Source organism: Thunnus maccoyii, chromosome 21 (genome assembly GCF_910596095.1).
Source record: "Thunnus maccoyii chromosome 21, fThuMac1.1, whole genome shotgun sequence".
NCBI lineage: Eukaryota > Metazoa > Chordata > Actinopteri > Scombriformes > Scombridae > Thunnus > Thunnus maccoyii.
This window is the reverse complement of record NC_056553.1, coordinates 12,619,298-12,639,578: the sequence shown is the minus strand read 5'-3', so window position 1 is coordinate 12,639,578 and position 20,281 is coordinate 12,619,298. Positions and strand designations below refer to the sequence as shown.

Below are 20,281 nucleotides of genomic sequence, written 5' to 3'. Positions count from 1 at the left end.
TTTTTGGCTTTAATCAAAAGTGTTACCAGTGGTGGAAAGTAACTAAGTACATTTACTCAAGTACTGTACTTAAGTACAATTTTGAGGTACTTTTACATTACTTGAGTATTTCCATTTGGTGCTACTTTATACTTCCACTCCACTACATTTCTCTCAGACTCATAGCGTCATTTCCAGCCACAGCAGATTGTTTTCAGCAAAAAAGTTCTGAAAATCCACTATATGTTACATGTCATCACCAAATGGCAGACAGACAAAGTTAGGGACTAACTACATTTACTCAAGTACTGTACTTAAGTACAATTTTGAGGTACTTGTACTTTACTAGAGTATTTCCATTTGATGCTACTTTATATTTCCATTCCACTACATTTCAGAGGGAAATATTGTACTTTCTGCACCACTACATTTATCTGACAGCTTTAGTTACTTTTCAGATAAAGATTTAACACAAAGGATAACATAACAAGCTTTTAAAATACAACACATTGTTAAAGATGAAACCAGTGGTTTCCAGTGTTTTTGGCTTTTGATGTTTTACAAAAAGCAGTGTGTAGTCAGGGCCACATTTCAGATGTCTATGAGTTGTTAACAGCTCCACCAAATAGTGAACTTTCCAATAGGTAATAGGAAATGGAAAAGCAGCAAGGAAATGAAGATGCAAATGGGAAAGGGAATTGTGCTTTTAAATGCCTGATTAAAACATGTATTCTTAATTCAGTTTATGAATTCAGTTCTTTATTTCTCTTTTTAAAACTGCAATAGATTTTGAAATTCCATTTTTCATTTAGGAATTCATTAATGTATTTTTAAATGATGTACTTATTGACTATTTTAAAGGGTTTTTGTAAATCCCTTTTTAATTTGAACAATTTATTGATGGATGATTATTTCATTTGTAAATTCTTTTTATAATTCCTCTTTTTATTGCCCATTAAAATATCAATTACTTTGTACTTTAGTCTATTTATTTATGGATTAATTAATTGATTTGTAAACTAATTTATTAATATCTGTTTTAATTGTACAATTAGTTAGTAATTAAAGAAATACTTTGTTACTATTTCCGTGACCCTTGTGGTCCTCCATAGATAGATCAAGAAAATGAAAATATAGCCTATGTTTGAATCAAAATTAATTATATAAAAAATAATGCACTGTGTAAGACAGCTCAACCTGTGTTGTCCCAGCTGGACATTTAAAGGTTCTTCTTCTGGTTGCAGCAGCAATGACGGGTTATTGCTGCCCTCCACAGATCAAACAACTCTTCACTAAAGGAATCTATCTGTCTGTCTGCCTGTTGTTTGTATGTATGTATGTCCTTCATGTATCTCTTGAAATGTTCATCCAATTGCCTCCACACTTGGCAGGTGTATGGCTGGGGACCAGATGTACTGCATGGCTGGCCAAACACGTGAAAATTACTCTGTATTGTTTCACTCTATTCCTGCCTCGTTTGACTTCAATGCGGCCAAAGTAGTCAACACTGACTTTAGTAAATGGTGGCAAATCGGGAGTGGATCTTTCCTTGCCATTTTCTGCTCACCAACATTACCATGTAGGTGCCTACATATTACACAGTGGATTAATTTTCTGGACAGTGCATTGGCACAAAAGATCCAATATTTCTGTTGTAAACCCAATAACATGTTGTTCCATCCACCATAGCTGAAATTACAACACTGTCTTCCTGTAGACGCCAATCTACTGTGTGTGTATGTAACGCATCCTCCAAATGGACTCCAGAAAGTAGGATAAACAGAAGTACTATGTGTCTGTGGTGTCCGCAGCTGTCCGCAGCTGTCCGTGTACGCATCCACTGAGGAGTATATCCTATTTGCCTGTGAATATGCTTAAGAATGAATCTTGACACGTGTTGATTTTTTGGTAGGATGGCTGGGTGCTTTGTCTCTTAAGACCTAGTCAATTTATTCAGTTTTCCACCAACCCTCAGTATCCCTTGATCCAGCTTGGGATCTAGTTTAAAAATTGAGCTTTGTCTTTCTACACTCTGACTTTCACTCTGCAAACTCACAACTTCTTCTGGGAAGCTGTGTGCTTGACATAACTGCTCAATTGCAGTTTGTGCTAACTTCAGGTCTGCCAAGGCAAGAGTCTGTACTCCCATGGAGCTTTTAAAAGCTTTCATTTCAATTTAAATCATTTCTTCTTGCTTTGCTTGGTCCTTTTCTTTGTCTTGTATCTTAGCAGTTACTTCCTTTCTTCTGTTTCTCAGATGTGTAAGAGGATTTTTTAAGTGGAGGAACCACACTACTGTTCTTTGGAGCTTGGTCCATGTTGAGAAAAGGGAATGAGCATGTTAATTGCATTTGGTTCTGTTTTTTGGATTACATTGGCTGTGACTTTCTCCCTCTTGATTTCAGGGTCGTCATGGGAGACGTAACCAAGATCCACAAGACTGTGTGGCCACTCTTCCTCTGAGGGAACTGAGGGCTGCTTATGCAAACATCATGCTTCAGGAATGCCTCAGCGGTCATACCATGGTAGACGTTGGATTAGCTTTGCTGTTAATATGTCTCCATTGATTAATATCGGTTGACTCTCTGATTACAATTCTGGGGGAAAATACCACACCTTGCCATCTTCTTGTACCAGCTGATTTCATAGCACCATTTCAGCACGCCCCTTTTTGATGACATCTTCAAGGAAGGCTCTGTACTCCTGGTGAAAGTTGGTGGCTTTAAGAAACTTTCTTTTTAAGCTTAAAAAGAAACAGGCTGTCACAATCATTATTTATTTTATCCTCAATGCAATTTCATCTTGGAGGATTGTGCATGCAGCTGCTGACCACAGGAGGCACTTAAATAAGGTATAGGCCAATTTGCAGCAATATGGCTGCCTTTCATGCCACCATCATCTACAAAATCTCCATCATCATCGCCACCATCATCCTCCTCCTCCTCCTCCTCTGCCTTGCCATCATAATGATCCAAAGTGGACTCAAGTTTTGTAACGTCCTCCTTTTGCTTTGAATACACACTGCTCCGTCCATCCATCTCATCATATGCTTTGAATTCTGCATTTGCAGCAGTTTCAAGGGTTGGCATTTCTTTTTTAGCCTTTATTTCTGCCCTCTTTCGAATCATCTTAGCTTCTTCTCTTTCAAGGGCAAGTTTCCTGTTAAAACCTTCAGCTTGAACCAAGAGTGCAGCTCTTTCCACTTTAACCTTATGTCTGGAAGACGAGGCTGTAGAAGATCTATTGCTTCTTACACTGCTCTGACCATCCTTGCTTATTATCCTGACAGAGACAACAGAAATTTGCTCTTCTGTTTTCTCTATGGTTTGCTGTTCTTGTACAAGTATTGTTGCGTCTTGTATCCATCTTTTTATTGTATTTTTAAATTCATGGGACTGAGCAACCTTTGGTAAGTACCACTGCATGTGATCATTTTCTTTATCCTCTTCTGAAAGCAATTCATAAACTGAGCATTGTAACTTACTAAACTCTCCAAGAAGTTCAGTAAAGGAGTCATACAGCTGTAGAATAATCCCAAGATTATCATACTCCACATATTTGTTTTCTTTTCATCACCAACTGCTTTAATTTAGCACTTCTTCTTTTTATTAATTGCTTAATTTTAGCTTTTCAGTTAGTTTGGGCACTCTCTTTTCTTTATGTTCCTTTGGCTTGCTTGCACCATTCACTTCTGTACCAGACATATTTTCTTCAAGCACATTTGGATTAAATTCTTCATATTCAACAACCTCAACAACATTTCCATGTTTGATCAACATCTTGTCTTATCAACAATTCAAAAGCACAATAATATGCACACAATCAGTCGTAGAATTCAATGCACATCAGCATTTCATACAATGGTGAGCACACTTGACACTTGGGGCTGTGTAACGTTATATCAGCAGGCGGTGGAAATTGATTGAGCTCTCAAAGGTTGGGACTGTACTTCATACCAGCGTTAAACTATCCAGTATATTGCAGTGAACAAATGCATTCAATCGTGACAAACGGCTCCATCAGTCCAAATAATTATCATGTCAAACAGGTCCACTGTAAACATGCATCAAAGGATTTGTTTTTCTTTTTTACTCCTTGAAATCCACTCGTTGATCAGATACATAAACAGTTCCATGAGTCAATGTCCACCAGATATAATTTGTTGTCCATCCAGAGCGTTATAGTGAAGTTGGGTTGTGATGTTCTGTGACGGTGCTGACAATTAATTAAAGACTAATGGGTTTCACCATATCTGATCTGTTGCCGCTGACAGAGACTCTGTGAGCTGATTGGTCTCAGCTGGCCTTGATTGTGGAGGTGGCGAACTGGTAAAGGAGAGCCGAGAGAGCAGGATTGTGGTCTGGGAACGGAGCTTGTACATGACTGTCTCGGTTAGTTCAATCCGCACACCCCATAGTAGTGTGAAATCAAGTGGTATGTTATAGCTTGGCCAGTCTTATCCTCGGTCCACTAAGAAGAGTGGACCGAGGATAAGCTGTTGTCTGATGAACTCATCTCTGTCAAATAAAATCTATATATTTTCTGTATATTGTGGTCAGTGTGTAATGTTCTCAGATCTCTGACACCGGACCATATCAGGGGGAAAAAGGTGGTGGCAGTGGTAGCTTTTCAGCCAGTCCAGTATTTAATATTCATACCTAAAGCAAGGTTTATTACAATATTATTCAACTTTTATCATGGCTTTCAGACAGTAATGTGTTAAGCCCAATGAACGCCTATAGGGACAGACTTGATTTCAATGCACTTGCATAATATCCACAATATATAAATCACTATACAGTCACAAAACCTGTTAAGTGAACTTGTGGAAAGTTTTTCAAAGCATAACTGGACTACAAGGAGGGTTTTAATCCTGCTGCAGTACAGGAAACTATAGATCTACTGTACAGCATAAATGAATGTTAAAAGAGGAAATACTAGAAAGAAGGGAAGCTGATGAAGCTGTTTAGGTGATAGTGACTTATTCTCAAAATCGTCAAACCGGCGCTGATTTACAAACACAGCCCAGCCCCAGACTAATCCACATTACCTTTAAAGAGGGAGAACAAAGAGAAATGTTCAGATATATTTTCAAACTTCCCGTCTCTGATACTTTAAATGATTTACGCTGGAAATATAAATTGTAGTTTGTGTAGTTATTTTTTAAATCACAGACTTTATTTGTTGTTTTTAGCCGGTTTCTGACATGATTTAATAAAACACCCCCTCACCCTTACGCTGATGGTACGCTCCAGAATACAGCGTCATATGATTTACTGACTCAACCTGGGCGCTTCCCGTCAGTTTAGTTTAGTCATTCGCTGATTTTGACCTGTGAAGACTGTCACAATGTTATGTGGAGGGCTTGAACCGTCAACTCCTGCAGACGAAGCTGTTCAGGAGATCTGTCAAAGCGTAAGTAGAAAATAGGGATTTAAAAAATAAAAATAAAAATTCATTGCACTTCCACTTTGCTCCCTGAAAACACTGCAGTCAAGCCAGCAGCCACATTCTTTCCTTCTGCGCATATACTCGCGTTATTACGGTAATGAGATGTTTTCACCTGGTAGAATTGAATAATCCATTAACAAAACGTGTTTTTCTGTCACTTTAATTTACTTTACAGTCGACTTATAATATTAGGATTTGATTCAGAAAGTGAAATGGCTCACCAAGGAGGTTATGACTCAGGAGTATTCACTGTGACATTTGAATGTATAGCCTTGACCTCTCTGATACAGGTGGCTGCACATACAATTAATTAATTCATAAATTATTAAATTTATATTATTAATTTATAAATCTTGTTTGGTGTATAACATATTTGGTGGGTCTTTATTCTAAAATTCCACAGTGAAATGCTCTGAAACTTTTTGTGCAGCTACCTGGGGTCCTCTGGGAAGTGGAATTACTGATTGTAAACAGTTTATTTTTAATAAATTTCTGAGCAGAACATCATGTTTTAGTGTATAATATGTTTTAAAGGCTTTTATTCTGTAATTCCATCATGAAACGTTCTGGAAATCCAGAGTTAGTGAAATTTATTTGGCATTTAGAACAGTAAATAGTGTATTTTTTGGAAGTGATGGCGAACCGCGTTTTGTCGATGCAATTTTCAGTTCTTCCAAGTGGAAAAACCTCATTACCATAATAACACATGTGTACATGCAGGAGGAAATGATGTGGCAGCTGGCTTGACCACAATCTGAAAACTCCAGTTTCTGCACATTGAACATGGACTGTGTGTCATTTTGATGTTGATGTCACCTCATTATAACTCAGATGAAGCCCCATGCAGAGAAAAAAGCAGGAAAATCCTATGATGTCTTCAACGCCAAGAGTTACAGGTCGCAGGTGGTGGCCGGGACCAACTACTTCATAAAGGTAATTATCATTAATGTGGCTAAAAATAATAGGACATATAAAGCCCCCAAAATGCTGAATGCTTTTTTAATCTTGTGCGTATAAACTCAACAGATCCATGAGATCGAATGAGATATAAAGCTACTAGCCAATATAATCAATATCTTTAATGGATCACATAAAACAGACTACTTGCATGTGAAAGGGATTGCTAGTATGGTGATGAACCCACAGATAATTATCAATTGATACAGCAGTTCCTTTCAGCTCTATAGCCAATTCTGAATTTTGCATTTGCATTTTGTCATTTGGCAGTAGGGCTGGAAGATACTGACAAACTCAAACATCATATTTTGCTTTCACAAAATATTTACACAATGAGATTTTTGATAAATAGTCATCAGTAATGTGGATATAATGACTAAGTGGGCAAATTATAGAACAGCTAGAGCAGTCTGTTAAGTTCAAAAACTTATCTGACTCTGCTGTAATGCAGCCTTTAAAACCAGGAAAAGACAACACTTATGCTATATCACCATATAATGATCCAAAATCTAAAACAATATCTATCATATCACGATATTGATATAATATCAATATATTGTCCAGCCCTACTTGACAAAATGCACCAAAAAGCAAAAAAGTAGCTATAGAGTGGAAAGCAACTGCTGTATCAAGTGATAATTCGTCGTTTGAGCTTTCAGCTCTTTCAGCTCATTGTTTTGGATTTCTGGCCGCAACTTTACTGTTTTGGTTGGGTCACACGGCTCTCAGACTCATAACGTAATTTCCAGCCACAGCAAAAAAGCTCTAAAAATCCACTATATGCTTGTCAACACCAAATGGCAGACAGACGGAGTTAGGGACTAGCTGGTGTACATAGGAGTAATACAAACATTATTCTTTGGAGTTTGGATTTTAGTTTAATTTCAGCTGTTAATCTGTTGAAAACGGAGGTGGGGGCTTTTCTAAAGGATATCTGACCTGCAACAGGCCATCAATCTCCAACAGGTCTAGGAGCGGCCTAAAGCAGGGGAGAGCAATGAGAGCAAGGAAGGGGGAGGAGGAAAGAAAGGGGAGTGCAGCGAGACAAGCAAACAAACTATAAAAAGATGTGGTTGGATAGGAGTGGAGAGGGGGAGAGAAAAAAAAAACTTTGTCCTGACTCATCCTGGTTTCACCCTGGCACCCAACCAGAGATGTTTTTCATGGGGTTACTGTCTGGTCTTCTTTGCCTCTCCCGTTTGTACCGTGTCCCGTGTCATATTTGTTCTCATGTTAATCACTTATTCTGCATTCAGTTTGTGTTAATCACATATCTTGCACTAAAGAAAGGATCTGTGTTGTCCAGTTACTGGCACGCTCTTCGTGGTTAGAGAGACTGTCCCCAATCCTTTCAGATGTCCTCGGTACGCACTCCTTACTTTCCGATAGTTTACCATTTCTCCTTTGAGTCACTGGCTGCGTCATCCACGCCTGCCTAGTTGTTTGCCGTGCTGGATGTCCAAGTGGTTTTCTGCTATTCTCCACACCCCGCACCACACTAGGTCCTGCTCTCGTCTGTCCCAACAGAGCGCTTATCAGTGCCTGTCCAAAACCCACACATCTCTCTGGATTGTGTGATGCGCCTCAAGTGTGTTTGGGGAGTGTCCAAATTGCCTACCAGGCAAAACGGAAAAATAAAATCAAAAGAAAAACGTAATAACATGCAAAACACTAGTTACCTGGCTACACTTTGTGACTAATGCAGTCCTGAAACTTTGCCTATACTTGACTTTTTCCTTGCAGGTGCATGTGGGTGGAGACGATCATGTTCACCTCCGTGTCTACAAAAAACTCCCATGTTACGGAGGAGACCTGGAGCTGACTGATATGCAGCAATCCAAGAGCCACCACGACCCTATTGAGTACTTCTGATCGGATCACAAACCAAGCAAAGCACCCCATCAGTGCCTACAAGCTGCCGTCTTATTGTAAACAATTATTATCAAAATGCTCTGCTTCTTTTGTCTTGGATCATTATATAAAAACAATGTTATATGCAGTTCTCGTTACTGACATGTAATAACATACTGTATGATGATACTGATCATGATGATAGTTTGTCAAGAAGGAACAATTTTGTACAAGATGAATTCATAAATGAATCAAATTTGCTGTGACTCTGTTAAGTGTTGTTTTTCCTTCTGTGGTGGTTTCTGATTTTTAATGGCTGCATGCCAGAGCGTATGTCTTGATGAAAAAGGGTTGGACAAAGAGATTTTTGCACAAAAGCAATGAAGACAAACTGCAGTCTACTCACTATCGTAAGATTATGTTAAATGTTGTTGACATTGCTCAATGTTCTTGATTGATTTATGGATCTTAAGATGACAAAGTCCCTCCTGAAGCTGCTCCAGTCTTGTTAAAAAAATAAGGTCCTGATAGTCTTTATTTTGAGGTTAGGGAAAGTGTTGTTTATAGATATTTACTGCCAGTATCATTGGAGTATATGAAACATGGTATAAAGTAGGTATTAAATCCTCAACCTGACATCCATCATGCCACGCCTTAAGCACCTTAAACACTACCTTAAAATTCTTGAGGTTTGACACACTCACTTTCTCTTGCCCTCTTTTTTGCTTTAAAGCTGGAGTGCGGGACTTTTGTCTCCCCCCTCTGGCAGCACAGATAGCAAAATTGTTGTGGCCTAGACCAGGCCCACACCTGACACTTTTGGCACTTTCATCTGGCCCACATACCGTGTGGAATGATGGCACTTGGGTTTCCTGCTCCTCTTTCACATATCTGGGCCACAAGAAAGCCACAGCAATGATGTATGTCAACCAAGAACAAAGCAGATAAACCAGAACTGGTTCATATCCAGAATACACAAACCTGAGAGTACCGCATCTTTACCAAAAGAGGCCCACGTTTGATTTGGGATATTTGGGCCATATTTGCTATTTTACGAGTGGGCCATTTCAGGCTCAGATCCATTTTATCCAGCCAGAAGAAGGCCAGCAGTGCCGCATCGTTGCCTGAAGTGGCCCACTTAAGTGCCTGACACAGAGGGCTGGTAAAAACGGATATATTTTGATGGTCCATCGACCCAAAAACGTTTTTTTTTTTTAAAATTACTTGTTTCACTATCAGATTTGATCCATTGGGTCTGATAACATTTGGAAAGTCTAGAAGAGCTGCACGAATAACAGCCAAACGGCTGGCGCGGGAATGTTGCACCTGACATGAGATTTAAAAACTCTGTATACTGTGAAATACAAAGAGATTTACCTAGTGGTGATAGACTTAGTCAGCATCATGTGAACTCATTTGGCAAGAGCTTGAATGTAACGGACATTTGTTTATATATAAAAGTGACTGTCACAAGGTTTGGAAAACCTGCAGCCTAACAGCAGCAAGACAAACCGTTGACCTTCATGTCAATAAATCTACTTGATACTTTTCTTGTAGGTTCCAAGAAATTAAAAAAATCTTTACTTATCTAGTCATGTATCACTGAGTACAATGCTCTCTTTTTTTTTTTTTTACAATTGAACAAATGTGGAAACTATCCAGCTAAGCCACAGTATGATGTCACCTCCAATGCGTCAAGCACCTTGCTCAAGGTTGTGGAATTTAAGTCGACCTCTCTCACTCGGAGGCCACCACACCCAAAGCTTGATTTCTTTGGAATGCCAGTGATGCAATGCAATGCAGCATTTTTCACAGGGTGGGAACATGCTGTCTGCCTTAAACACCTGAGGAGTGATGTGATTCTGCACTTTTTTCCACCCACACAAGCTGTCAGTCACAAAAAGAGTAAATATTACTACAAAGGTACACAATGGACCATTATGACAACAAATGATTGATTTATCGGCCTTAAGGTGCAGGCTAAGCTTGTGTATTCATTTGTTGTTGACTCAGTGAATCACCAACTGCTCTGGTGGTGAACCATGAATTTAATGACTGATGAGCGTGTAAAGGAGAGGTGTTTGATTTATATGGTATGAATCCGTGAGAGAATCACATTAACAGCTGAATTTGAACTCAGCAATGAAGTTTTAATTAATGTGTAAATTAATAACACACTTAACATTTTACAACATTTGAATGCTTTTTAAACAATCAATTTATACATTATTTAAAAGTGATTCCACTATACACATCTATAATTATTGCGGTATCAAAGGCTGCATATTCTCAGCACTCAGCTTAAAACACACAGTCACAGTTATATTCCTCATTCAGGGGCTCTCACATAAACTAAAGAGATAATGAAATGTTTGTCTGTGCTTCTTTGTGTGTCTATTTTCTTTTTTCTACATCATTTCAACTTTTGAATGTTTTTCAAGTAATCCTCAATGTGCATAACAAAATTGAAAACTTTTAAAATAACTAAATAACACGTAACGTTGCATGCAACTTAGCAGGATTTGTCAATCCTTGGACAGTCACAGTCACATCCTTGTTAGCTTCACCTTGTGACACCTTGTGAACAAAAAATCATATGATAACATATGATATGACAAGGGTTAATCATATGATTTTTTGTTCTTAAAAAAGAATAAAATAAGTTTGCACTTTGCTTTGTAGCTCTCTTAGCTCTTTGATATTACTTTCATATTCATACAATAAAGTCACTTTTGTTGCAGTGTTTATAATTGTGAATTATTTTTGCCTTGAGAGGAGGAAATAATGATTTCCATCCTATTTCTGGGATTTTAATGAAATGTCCAGTGTTCTAACCTAAGCCATTGCTATCGCACTTTTCTTACTTGTGTGGCTCTAATGTATAAAATCACTATAACCTCAAATTTCCAAGTCACAGCTATGCAACACTATAAAGGCATGACCCCACAGCCTAAAAATGATGCTGTAACTCTAACTGTCATTCAGAGGGGAGGAAGTTTCTATAATAGGGACCTACAATAAAAAGGGGTCAAGGTAGGTTTAGTAATAAAAATGTTTAGGTCAAAGGTTACTGAATGACCATGATAGTGGTTAGGTATCTGCCCACTAAATTTAAAGGGAGTGTTATTTTAAGCTCAGGCTAATAGGTGTGAGGCTGAGGACTTTCAGGGCAAATAATACAGAATATACACAGTGCTTTTCCAATGATACTGACAGCAAATGTCAATACATTAATTAATTTCTTTCATTCATTAAATTAGAGTTGATTCATTGACCCTGAATGAGCAAAATGTTGGTTTTGTCAGATAAAAAAAATGTAATAAACAAAATCAGATCTGACAGATTGACTGTAAAACACAACGCGGGGGTGCCACAGGGTTGCTTTCTTCTTTGTCTTCTCCCTCCTCACCATCAGGATTCTGAAATATGTGGATGACACCACAATTGTAGGACTGACCTCAAAATACAATGAAGATGCTTATAGGCTGGAGGTAGAGAAGTCAGTCCACTGGTGCAGGGGAAATTACCTGTCCTGAATGAAAAAAAGACTACTGATATGAACATCAACTTCAGAACAAAACAATCAATAAAAGAACCTATTATCATAGACAACCAACCAATTACAGTAACCGACTCTTTCAAGTTTCTTGGCACACACACCAGCAATAACCTGAAATGTGACCTCAGCGCTAACCATCAAATGCAAACATCCCAACAGAAACTCTACTTCCTGAGACAACTCAAAAAACACAGAGTCAGGCAAAATCTACTGGTCCAATTTTACACAGCAATAATCCAGAGCATCCTGTCACTATTGATTACTGTCTGGTACGGAAACACAATCTAAGCACACAATAAAGAAAACAGACAGAATTATCACCAGAGCATTAAAGCTCATAGACTGCCATCTCCCCATGCTGGACTCCATATACACACAGCGCATCATCTCACAGGCAATCAAGATCCCGGATGACCCTCTCCATCCAGCTCACTATCTGCTTCAGCGTCTCCCCTCTGACAGGAGGTGCAGGTCAATAGGAGGCAGGACAGAATATCGGAGCTTCTTTCCCAAAGATGTACAGCTGATAAATACACAAAAGTTGGTCTAATTGTATTGTATGGTATGTGGAGCTGTGTACTGTATGTTTTTTGTTTTTTGCACTTATGTCCTTTATGCTTGCACTGGTATTGCATGTTGTGTATTGCTACAGCTACTCCATTTGTACTGAGATTGATCCCTCAGGCTTAGCCATGTGGGAACAAAATAAACTTCACAGGCAGGTCAGCAAGTTGAACTCCCTGTGGATTTCCAAATGAGGAAGACATTTGGAAGAGTACACTCCCTATTCCAATAAATTGGGAGTGCGCATAACCTTATAAAATACGCAGGCCAAATGAGGAAGTTTACAGGGAGGTCAGCCAATACTTGCTGACTGCCTTTATTTCTGTATTTCTGATATGTTGTCCATGTTCTCTGAACCAAAATGTTGTTAAAACTGAAAATTTGCACACAGTCAAATAACTACTGTACAAATGAATACTACAGAGGTTGATTTGCATACCAGGTCCGGCTCAATCATCTGCTTTAATAGGAAGATATGTAACCAGTATATATGTATAAGTAATGCAGCTCTAATTTTATTGTGACATATTTGCCATCAAAACATTCCTAATCTTTGAATGTTTGAATAAACCAACATTACAATTTAATTGAGGCAAAGTTTGACATTTTGAGAAATACAATTATTTGCTTTTTATGCTGCACGTTCGATGAGAATATTGACACCACTTATCCATTAGTTTAATATGAAGCTACAGCCAGGAGACACTTAGGTTAAGTTAGCATAAAGACTGGAAGCAGCTTGCCTGCCTCTGTACAAAAATTTAAAAAACCAGCACCTAATCAAGGATGTATCAAAGGAATAGTTCAAATTTTCCCACAGGGGATTCATAAAGGTTGAGCAACAATAACAGTCATATGAGGGCTGTGATTACACATGTACTGTAGCTCCACCTAAAAAAAACCCACTGTCCAAGCTGTGACCCTGTCAGATGTACCACTATATAAACAGTCGAACCTGCGCATCTGTACTGACAAACATAAACCAGGCCAGCTGATCTCACTGATAACTTCAAACCTCATCATGTCTGTCCCTGGAGCATTCAGTGAGACAAAAGATGCCACTAAGGAAACTCAGAAGCTCTGTGATCAGGTGAGTTATCAAACTACCTTCTTTACATCTCCACAGACACTCTGGTGTTCATCTCTTTCTGCATTTGTGGTTATTTCCTTTATAAACAGGTGAAGCCCCAAGTAGAAGTGAAAACAGGGAAGAAGTTCAAAGAATTTGTAGCTGTGAATTACAGTGATCAGATTGTGGCTGGAAGAAACTTCCTCATCAAGGTAATGAATGATATATTTTAAATATTTCCTTTTTTCAGCCTTTTCTGCATTATTGAGGAGCAGAAACCTAAGATTTTTACTCTTATACTTGTGTAATGACATGTAACAATAAACAAACTTCAAACTTGATTATGGACTGAATTAATTGTGACATCGAAACAAGAAATCAAGAGAAATATATTCATCTAGATGTCCTGTTTTCCTCTCTTTCCTGCAGGTTCATGTGGGAGACATCCACTACATTATTCTGCATGTCTTCCAAGCACTTGATGGAGCAGTTGAACTGAAGGGTGCATTGGACAACTGCACCAAAGACAACCCCCTCGTGCCTTTTTTAAACTGATCACATCGTCTGTTTCAATGCTCAGCAACTCTTATCAAAATACTTGGTTCTGAAATCAATCTACACTGCAAAATTCCTTTACAGTAAAGTAATAGGCAAATATTTGGTGTTTCTAAAGAATGAATAAAGAAAGCATCAAAAACACAAAGAGGATTTGTTGTGATTCTTGCAACTGTTGCTTTTTCTCTATGGAGTTTTAAAGTACAGGTTGTCTTGCTGGGCAGAAATTGTTACAACTAAAATAAGGTGACTCATTAACCTGATTAAGATTTGCTGTTGTTTAAATTGCACCATACAAATGAACTGGATTTTCTCATCCATCAAAATCATCAAATTTAATTATTTTTAAATGGTGTTCATGAAAAATGTATTTTCTCTTTAATGAAACTGTAATCAAATCCTCCTGTTGTGAGTGATGACAAACCAGGAAACATTTTCTTATTGTCAGTTACTTCTGACAGTTGCTCTGGAGGGGACTAAGATTTCACAAATACTTAAGATCATACAATACATCAGATCTAAAACGAGGAAGGGGACTGACACTGACTGAAATCTTGTTTCAAGACATTGCTGACATTAAATCTCAAATGAAATGAAATCACAGACAACAAGCTTCACTTGAAAACATTTCATTATCTTTAAAAAAAAGACTCTTTTTGTACAATGTTTCTCATTAAAGAACCACACAGTGATGTTTTACAGTGATGTTAATGCAGCACAATAACCACAATGGAATATGAGTGAGGTGGAGAAGAGGTCAGAGTGGTCTGCGTGGTGAACAGCCTGCAGTCGGCACGCAGCAGCAGGTCACAGTTTCAGCTCCAGTCTGGATTCAACCATCGAGTGAAGCGGCTCCTCTCGTCACGCAGAGCTTCATTTCACCTTCGGGGGCGTGTAGTGGATTCTGCACCTTTCACTGAAAACCTAAACAGAGAAAAGAAAACAGGAATAAGTAACATATAAGAGAGAGAAACATCATTAATGTGGGATTATAAGACACTGTGGGTAAATGATGATAGTGATAAGCATTCCTTCAACATTCAGCTTTTTGCTAATATCAGACCACCAAATATTGTTAGTATTAATATTACCCAATTTACTATTAGTCCTGAAATTGTTCTTTTGAGTGCTTTATGTTTTTAATGCATAACTTTCCTCGTACATTGTTCAGAATATGTGAACACGGTGCAATATTTTTTTTGCTAATATAGCTTACTTGCATCGTGTTTTTATGTTATGAATGTCATACTTTTGGAATATGCCAATAATATTGGGAGTGTTTTTTGTTATGCTTTGATAATTATATACATCAGCACGTCCTTACATTCATTGGCAGTGTTCAGCCATGTGGCTCTTTTCAGCACTGCAGTTACATTATTTGGCCACAAGAGGGGTCTGTTGACCACAGAATTGTTCATTCCGGCCAGCAATTGAGTTGCAGTGTATTTCCAGTGATAGTAACACAGGTAACACTAATTTCTTTCATGTATAAACTAGAATGCTTAAAACCAGTATATTTCATTACACTATTCAAGCCTATACATGTTATTGAAGACTAATACTGTATTTTATTTCTTTTGTTTTCTTTAGAACCACACACACACACACACACACACACACACACACACACACACACACACACACACACACACATCCCAAACCAATGCCTTGTGCTTATCCATGACATGTATTCACTCAACGAGTGATCATTAAAGTTTCTTTGGATTGAACTTCATGGAGGACAGTCTAGCAGAGGAACAGTGTCAAAAGTTGACAATTAGCCAGGCGCTAACATTTGGAGCTGCTACCCCATATGGAATCCCAAAGCCTGCCCTACCTTATTTTACCAGTGCCATCTTGAACTCTCCACCAATAAGAGTGAGGGACCCAGAAGCCTTGACAAATTTGCCCTCTCAGTACATGCCTTCGTATGCATCCTCCGGTGTTTAGACGGTGAACTGCAAAGTGGTTCTCATGTCGATAGGCTACTGAACAAACTACCGGCCAGCTATTGTGATGAGTTTGAAAATGGGTTGAAAAGTACATGCTAGATGTGGATGGTGTGAAAAGATATGCAACACCTCTCCTCAATTGCAAAGATAACCCCATCCTCCAGGCACCCAAGACAGTGCCGCTCCCTTAGCTACGGAGTACAGAGTGTTGGATAGCCAAAGATATGAAGCAGGCGGAGACCTACTGTCAAGAAGTGCAGAAACTGGAGATGGCAGGGTATATCAAATAACTGTCCCCTGAGACTGTGGAGTCCTCTAGTGAGTCATTGTATCTATCTACCACATCATGCAGTCAATCACAATGGCAAAGCTAGGCTTGTCTTCAAATGCTCGTACCAATACAACGGACAGACTCTCAACAGCCAACTCATCTGCTTCCAGGAACACACACTGGCCATAAGTGGTGTTGCATCGCATACACATGTAAAGGACATAGCCAGGGCAATGAAGCCATACTAGACACTATTGAGAGAGCCTCCTTTGTCAACAATTGTTTGCACAGCACCACATATGCCAACAAAGCTGGGAACCTCATTGACCAAATGTGTGAGTTGCTATCTGCAGGAGGTTTTGAGATAAGGCAGTGGGCTAGCAATGTTTCATTAGTTGTAGAGCACCTCTTTATGGAAGCCAGAGCAGCCAGCACAGAACTGTGGCTTTCCCAGCATGGCCAAGACCCAGAAGAGCCAGCTTTATGTCTCAGTTGGAACTGCTTCATGGACCGTCTTGGCTACAGACATCACCCTTGGAGTACTCCCAGCCAACACTGAGAAACGTCTACAAAGTGAAGGCATCACAATATGACCCACTGGAATATCTCATGCCATACTCAACACGAGCTAAAATCCTCATCCAAGACCTTTGGAAGGCAGGAGATGGCTGGGATGAGAAGATCCAATGAAGTCTTTACTGGATAGATAGAGACAGTGGGAGGATGAATTGGTGGACCTACCATAAGTGGAGATGCCACTGCTCTGTTTTGTCCCAATCAGATTAAAGCTGAATAAATATATTTAAAATGTAATGTATAGCCTAACACACAGTAAGATTCCACCACTTTATTCAAGTCTGTTAAATACTGAATTAATGGACTATGCTGAATAAAACTTTGTTGTTAACTCTTTTCCTTGCTTAATTTCAGGCTGCTCTGTTTTTCAAGGATAAATGTTCACAGTCTGCATAACCATGCATTAATGTTTCTACCAACACTGGATTAAAATGGAGACTGCCTTTTATTGACCTGTTGCACAACTTTGCAAGGGATTTCTGATGTGTTGTAATTCTTAAATGCAGCAGTAGGTTTTCCTCATTGTTGCGAAATGTTGCGAAACATTGTGTGTAACATTTTTGTGCATTTTTTGCACAAAACAAATACTATTTTCTTACAGAATTTCAGACATCAAAACTGAAATATTTCTACGAGGCGCTTTATGTAAATGAGCGGGCACGCCTAACTGTCTCTGCAAATGTGAGGATCCTCTCACTGTACCATAGATGTAGAAAAGTCTACTGTTTTCTGTTTCCATTGTTACAGTTGTTATCAAGCTCTCTTTACAATTGTGAGTTTTTCTGAGTTTGGTCCTAGCGCACTGTCATACTTCCTTAAGACAAGATCAGCTGTTGTTTTTCGCATCTTCCATGGGTGAGCAGTAGAGGATGCCTGTTGTTTGCATTCATGCACAAACATTTTTTACAGATTGATGCAGAGTGATTAGGAAGGGGTTTGGGGTTGATTTGATTTTACACAGACCTTAACAATTTGACATCCAATTTAAGTAATCTTTGATGTTTAGGCCTCACTAAACTGTGATCAAATCTCAATTCAATTAAAATGGAGATTAAATTAGCAAAAACACTAGGGCAGAAATTGTTACAACTAAAATAAGGTGACTCATTAACCTGATTAAGATTTGCTGTTGTTTAAATTGCACCATACTAATGAAGTGGATTTTCTCATGGACATCAAATTGAATTATTTTTAAATGGTGTTCATGAAAAATGTATTTTATTTTTAATGAAACTGTAATCAAATCCTCCTGTTGTGAGTTATGACAAACCAGGAAACATTTTCTTATTGTCAGTTACTTCTGACAGTTGCTCTGGAGGGGACAAAGATTTCACAAATACTTAAGATCATACAATACATCAGATCTAAAACGAGGAAGGGGACTGACACTGACTGAAATCTTGTTTCAAGACATTGCTGACATCAAATCTAAAATGAAATGAAATCATAGACAACAAGCTTCACGTGAAAACATTTCATTATCTTTAAAAAAAAAAAGAGACACTTTTTGTACAATGTTTCTCATTCAAGAACCACACAGTGATGTTTTACAGTGATGTTAATGCAGCACAATAACCACAATGGAATATGAGTGAGGTGGAGAAGAGGTCAGAGTGGTCTGCGTGGTGAACAGCCTGCAGTCGACAGACTACTGTATTCTTTTAGTGTAATGTATATGCAGGTTTAATGTGTGTCAACAGATGAGGACATTCATTGTTGGGGGGAGCATGAATAACTTATTTTGTGATGGAATATTAAAAAAAAAAAAGAAAAAATCAAAAAGTTACATTTGTTGCAATTGTTCTAGTGTTAAAAACAGATTTCACTGCATGCAATCTTGTTTTGGTTTATTTCAAAGTGGTCAAAATGATCTACAGGCTTTGAAGAAATTATTTTGTTGAGGGGAAAATGAAAACTACTTTTTTATATTGTTACTTAGGAGCATGTTACTCAACAATAGTCATGCTGTGGATGTTTAGTTCAGTTTGGTTTGGCAGCTCACCAAACTTGAGAAGGAGGAAATGTTCAGAGATCATGGTGTAATGGAGAATTTGGATGCCCGACCTTAATAGTACATGCATTTATCATTTAAACAAACTGAATTTTTGGTCTTGTTTACCCATTCAAAGTGATCAAAATCTAAATTGTAAGAACAGAAGCATCCACAACATCCAGACAGCTGACGTCTTTGATAACTTGAACAAACCTCAGCATGCTGATCACTGGAGGATTCACTAAGACAATAGATGCCACTGAGGAAACTCAGAAGCTCTGTGATTAGATGAGTTATCAAACTACCTTCTTCACATCTCCACAGACTACATTTGTGGTTATTTCCTTTATAAACAGGTGAAGCCTGAAGTAGAAGTGAAAACAGGGAAGAAGTGCAAAGAATTCGTAGCTGTAAAATACAGGAGTCAGCTTGTGAATGGAATGAACTACATCATCAAGCTAATTAATAATGTGATATTATTTCTTTAAAAGAAAGCGTCAGATGTTTGTAAATTGACTGAATTGATTTTGACATCCCGTCATGCACAGCAACAAGAGATCAAGAGAAATGTATTTATCTTGATGTCCTGTTTTCCTCTCTTTTCCTGCAGACGTTCGTGTACAGCAGCACAAAACCAAAGACGACCCCCTCACACTTTTTAAAGAGTGAGACATCATCTGTCTCAACTGCTCAGCACCTCTTATCAAAATACTTGGCTTTGAAATCAATCTACACTGCAATATTCCTTTACAGTAAAGTAATAGGCAAATATTTGGTGTTTCTAAAGAATTAATAAAGAAAGCATCAAAAAAACAAAAAAACTATTTGTTGTGATTCTTGCAACTGTTGCTTTTTCTCTATGGAGTTTTAAAGTAGAGGCCGTCTTGCTGGGCAGAAATTGTTACAAACAAAAAAAGGTGACTCATTAACCTGATTAAGTCTGGCTGTTGTTTAAATTGCACCATACCAATGAAGTGGATTTTCTCATGGATATCATGGATATATTTAATTACTTTTAAATGGTGCTCATATAAAATGTAGCTATTGTATTTCTTATCAAACTGTGATTAAATCCTCATGTTGTGAGTTATGACAAACCAGGAAACATTTTCTTATTGTCAGGTAGTGAGACACGCTGTTTAATTTCCTCATTCATTCAGTCCATTAGTGTGTTACTTAAGGACTGTCTTTGACAACTTTACACTTTCCTTGAACAGCAGTGCTCTCATTCAAATATTACACAGCGTCTATTCACCCTCAGCTCAGAATAAAATCTATACATGTCCTTTTTGAGTGTGAGTTCTTTTTTTTTATAACACTGATATGTGCACACCTGTCAGGTTGTTAGAGCACTTCCTGCACTGAAATGAAATTATTGCACATAATGTGTAATCTCAGTTTAATTTTTAAAAAGTCTATATGAAGATTGAGACATATAAAACCAATGATTAATTCTTTATGTAACTCATGACATAATTGGTCACATTGATTGAACATCCCTGTG

The 20,281-nt window shown here is 38.1% G+C and overlaps 2 protein-coding genes and 1 long non-coding RNA gene across 3 annotated transcripts; 2 read left to right on the top strand and 1 right to left on the bottom strand.

Moving 5' to 3' along the window:
• Positions 1-5,263: 5,263 nt before the first annotated feature.
• Positions 5,264-8,513, top strand: LOC121888071 (cystatin-B-like). The gene is made up of 3 exons (XM_042399344.1): positions 5,264-5,394; positions 6,262-6,363; positions 8,131-8,513. Exons 1-3 carry the CDS (start codon positions 5,329-5,331, stop codon positions 8,257-8,259), a joined length of 297 nt encoding a protein of 98 aa, XP_042255278.1. The 5' UTR covers positions 5,264-5,328; the 3' UTR covers positions 8,260-8,513.
• Positions 8,514-13,288: 4,775 nt separating this feature from the next.
• LOC121888445 (cystatin-A-like) lies at positions 13,289-14,111 on the top strand. Its single transcript, XM_042399949.1, has 3 exons — positions 13,289-13,451; positions 13,541-13,642; positions 13,860-14,111. The coding sequence occupies exons 1-3, from the start codon at positions 13,383-13,385 to the stop codon at positions 13,983-13,985; spliced, it is 297 nt and encodes a 98-aa protein (XP_042255883.1). The 5' UTR covers positions 13,289-13,382; the 3' UTR covers positions 13,986-14,111.
• A 487-nt stretch (positions 14,112-14,598) lies between these two features.
• LOC121888349 lies at positions 14,599-15,930 on the bottom strand. Its single transcript, XR_006093216.1, has 2 exons — positions 15,823-15,930; positions 14,599-14,909 (listed from the first exon to the last, which is right to left on the bottom strand). It is a non-coding gene; the product is annotated as an uncharacterized LOC121888349 (long non-coding RNA).
• Positions 15,931-20,281: the final 4,351 nt, after the last annotated feature.

Coding starts and splice junctions, on each gene's coding strand:
- LOC121888071 (XM_042399344.1), top strand. CDS start 5,329: ATGTTATGTGGAGGGCTTGAACCGTCAACTCCTGCAGACGAAGCTGTT. Junction 5,395..6,261: donor TTCAGGAGATCTGTCAAAGC/GTAAGTAGAAAA, acceptor ATTATAACTCAG/ATGAAGCCCCATGCAGAGAA. Junction 6,364..8,130: donor GGACCAACTACTTCATAAAG/GTAATTATCATT, acceptor TTTTCCTTGCAG/GTGCATGTGGGTGGAGACGA.
- LOC121888445 (XM_042399949.1), top strand. CDS start 13,383: ATGTCTGTCCCTGGAGCATTCAGTGAGACAAAAGATGCCACTAAGGAA. Junction 13,452..13,540: donor CTCAGAAGCTCTGTGATCAG/GTGAGTTATCAA, acceptor CTTTATAAACAG/GTGAAGCCCCAAGTAGAAGT. Junction 13,643..13,859: donor GAAGAAACTTCCTCATCAAG/GTAATGAATGAT, acceptor TCTTTCCTGCAG/GTTCATGTGGGAGACATCCA.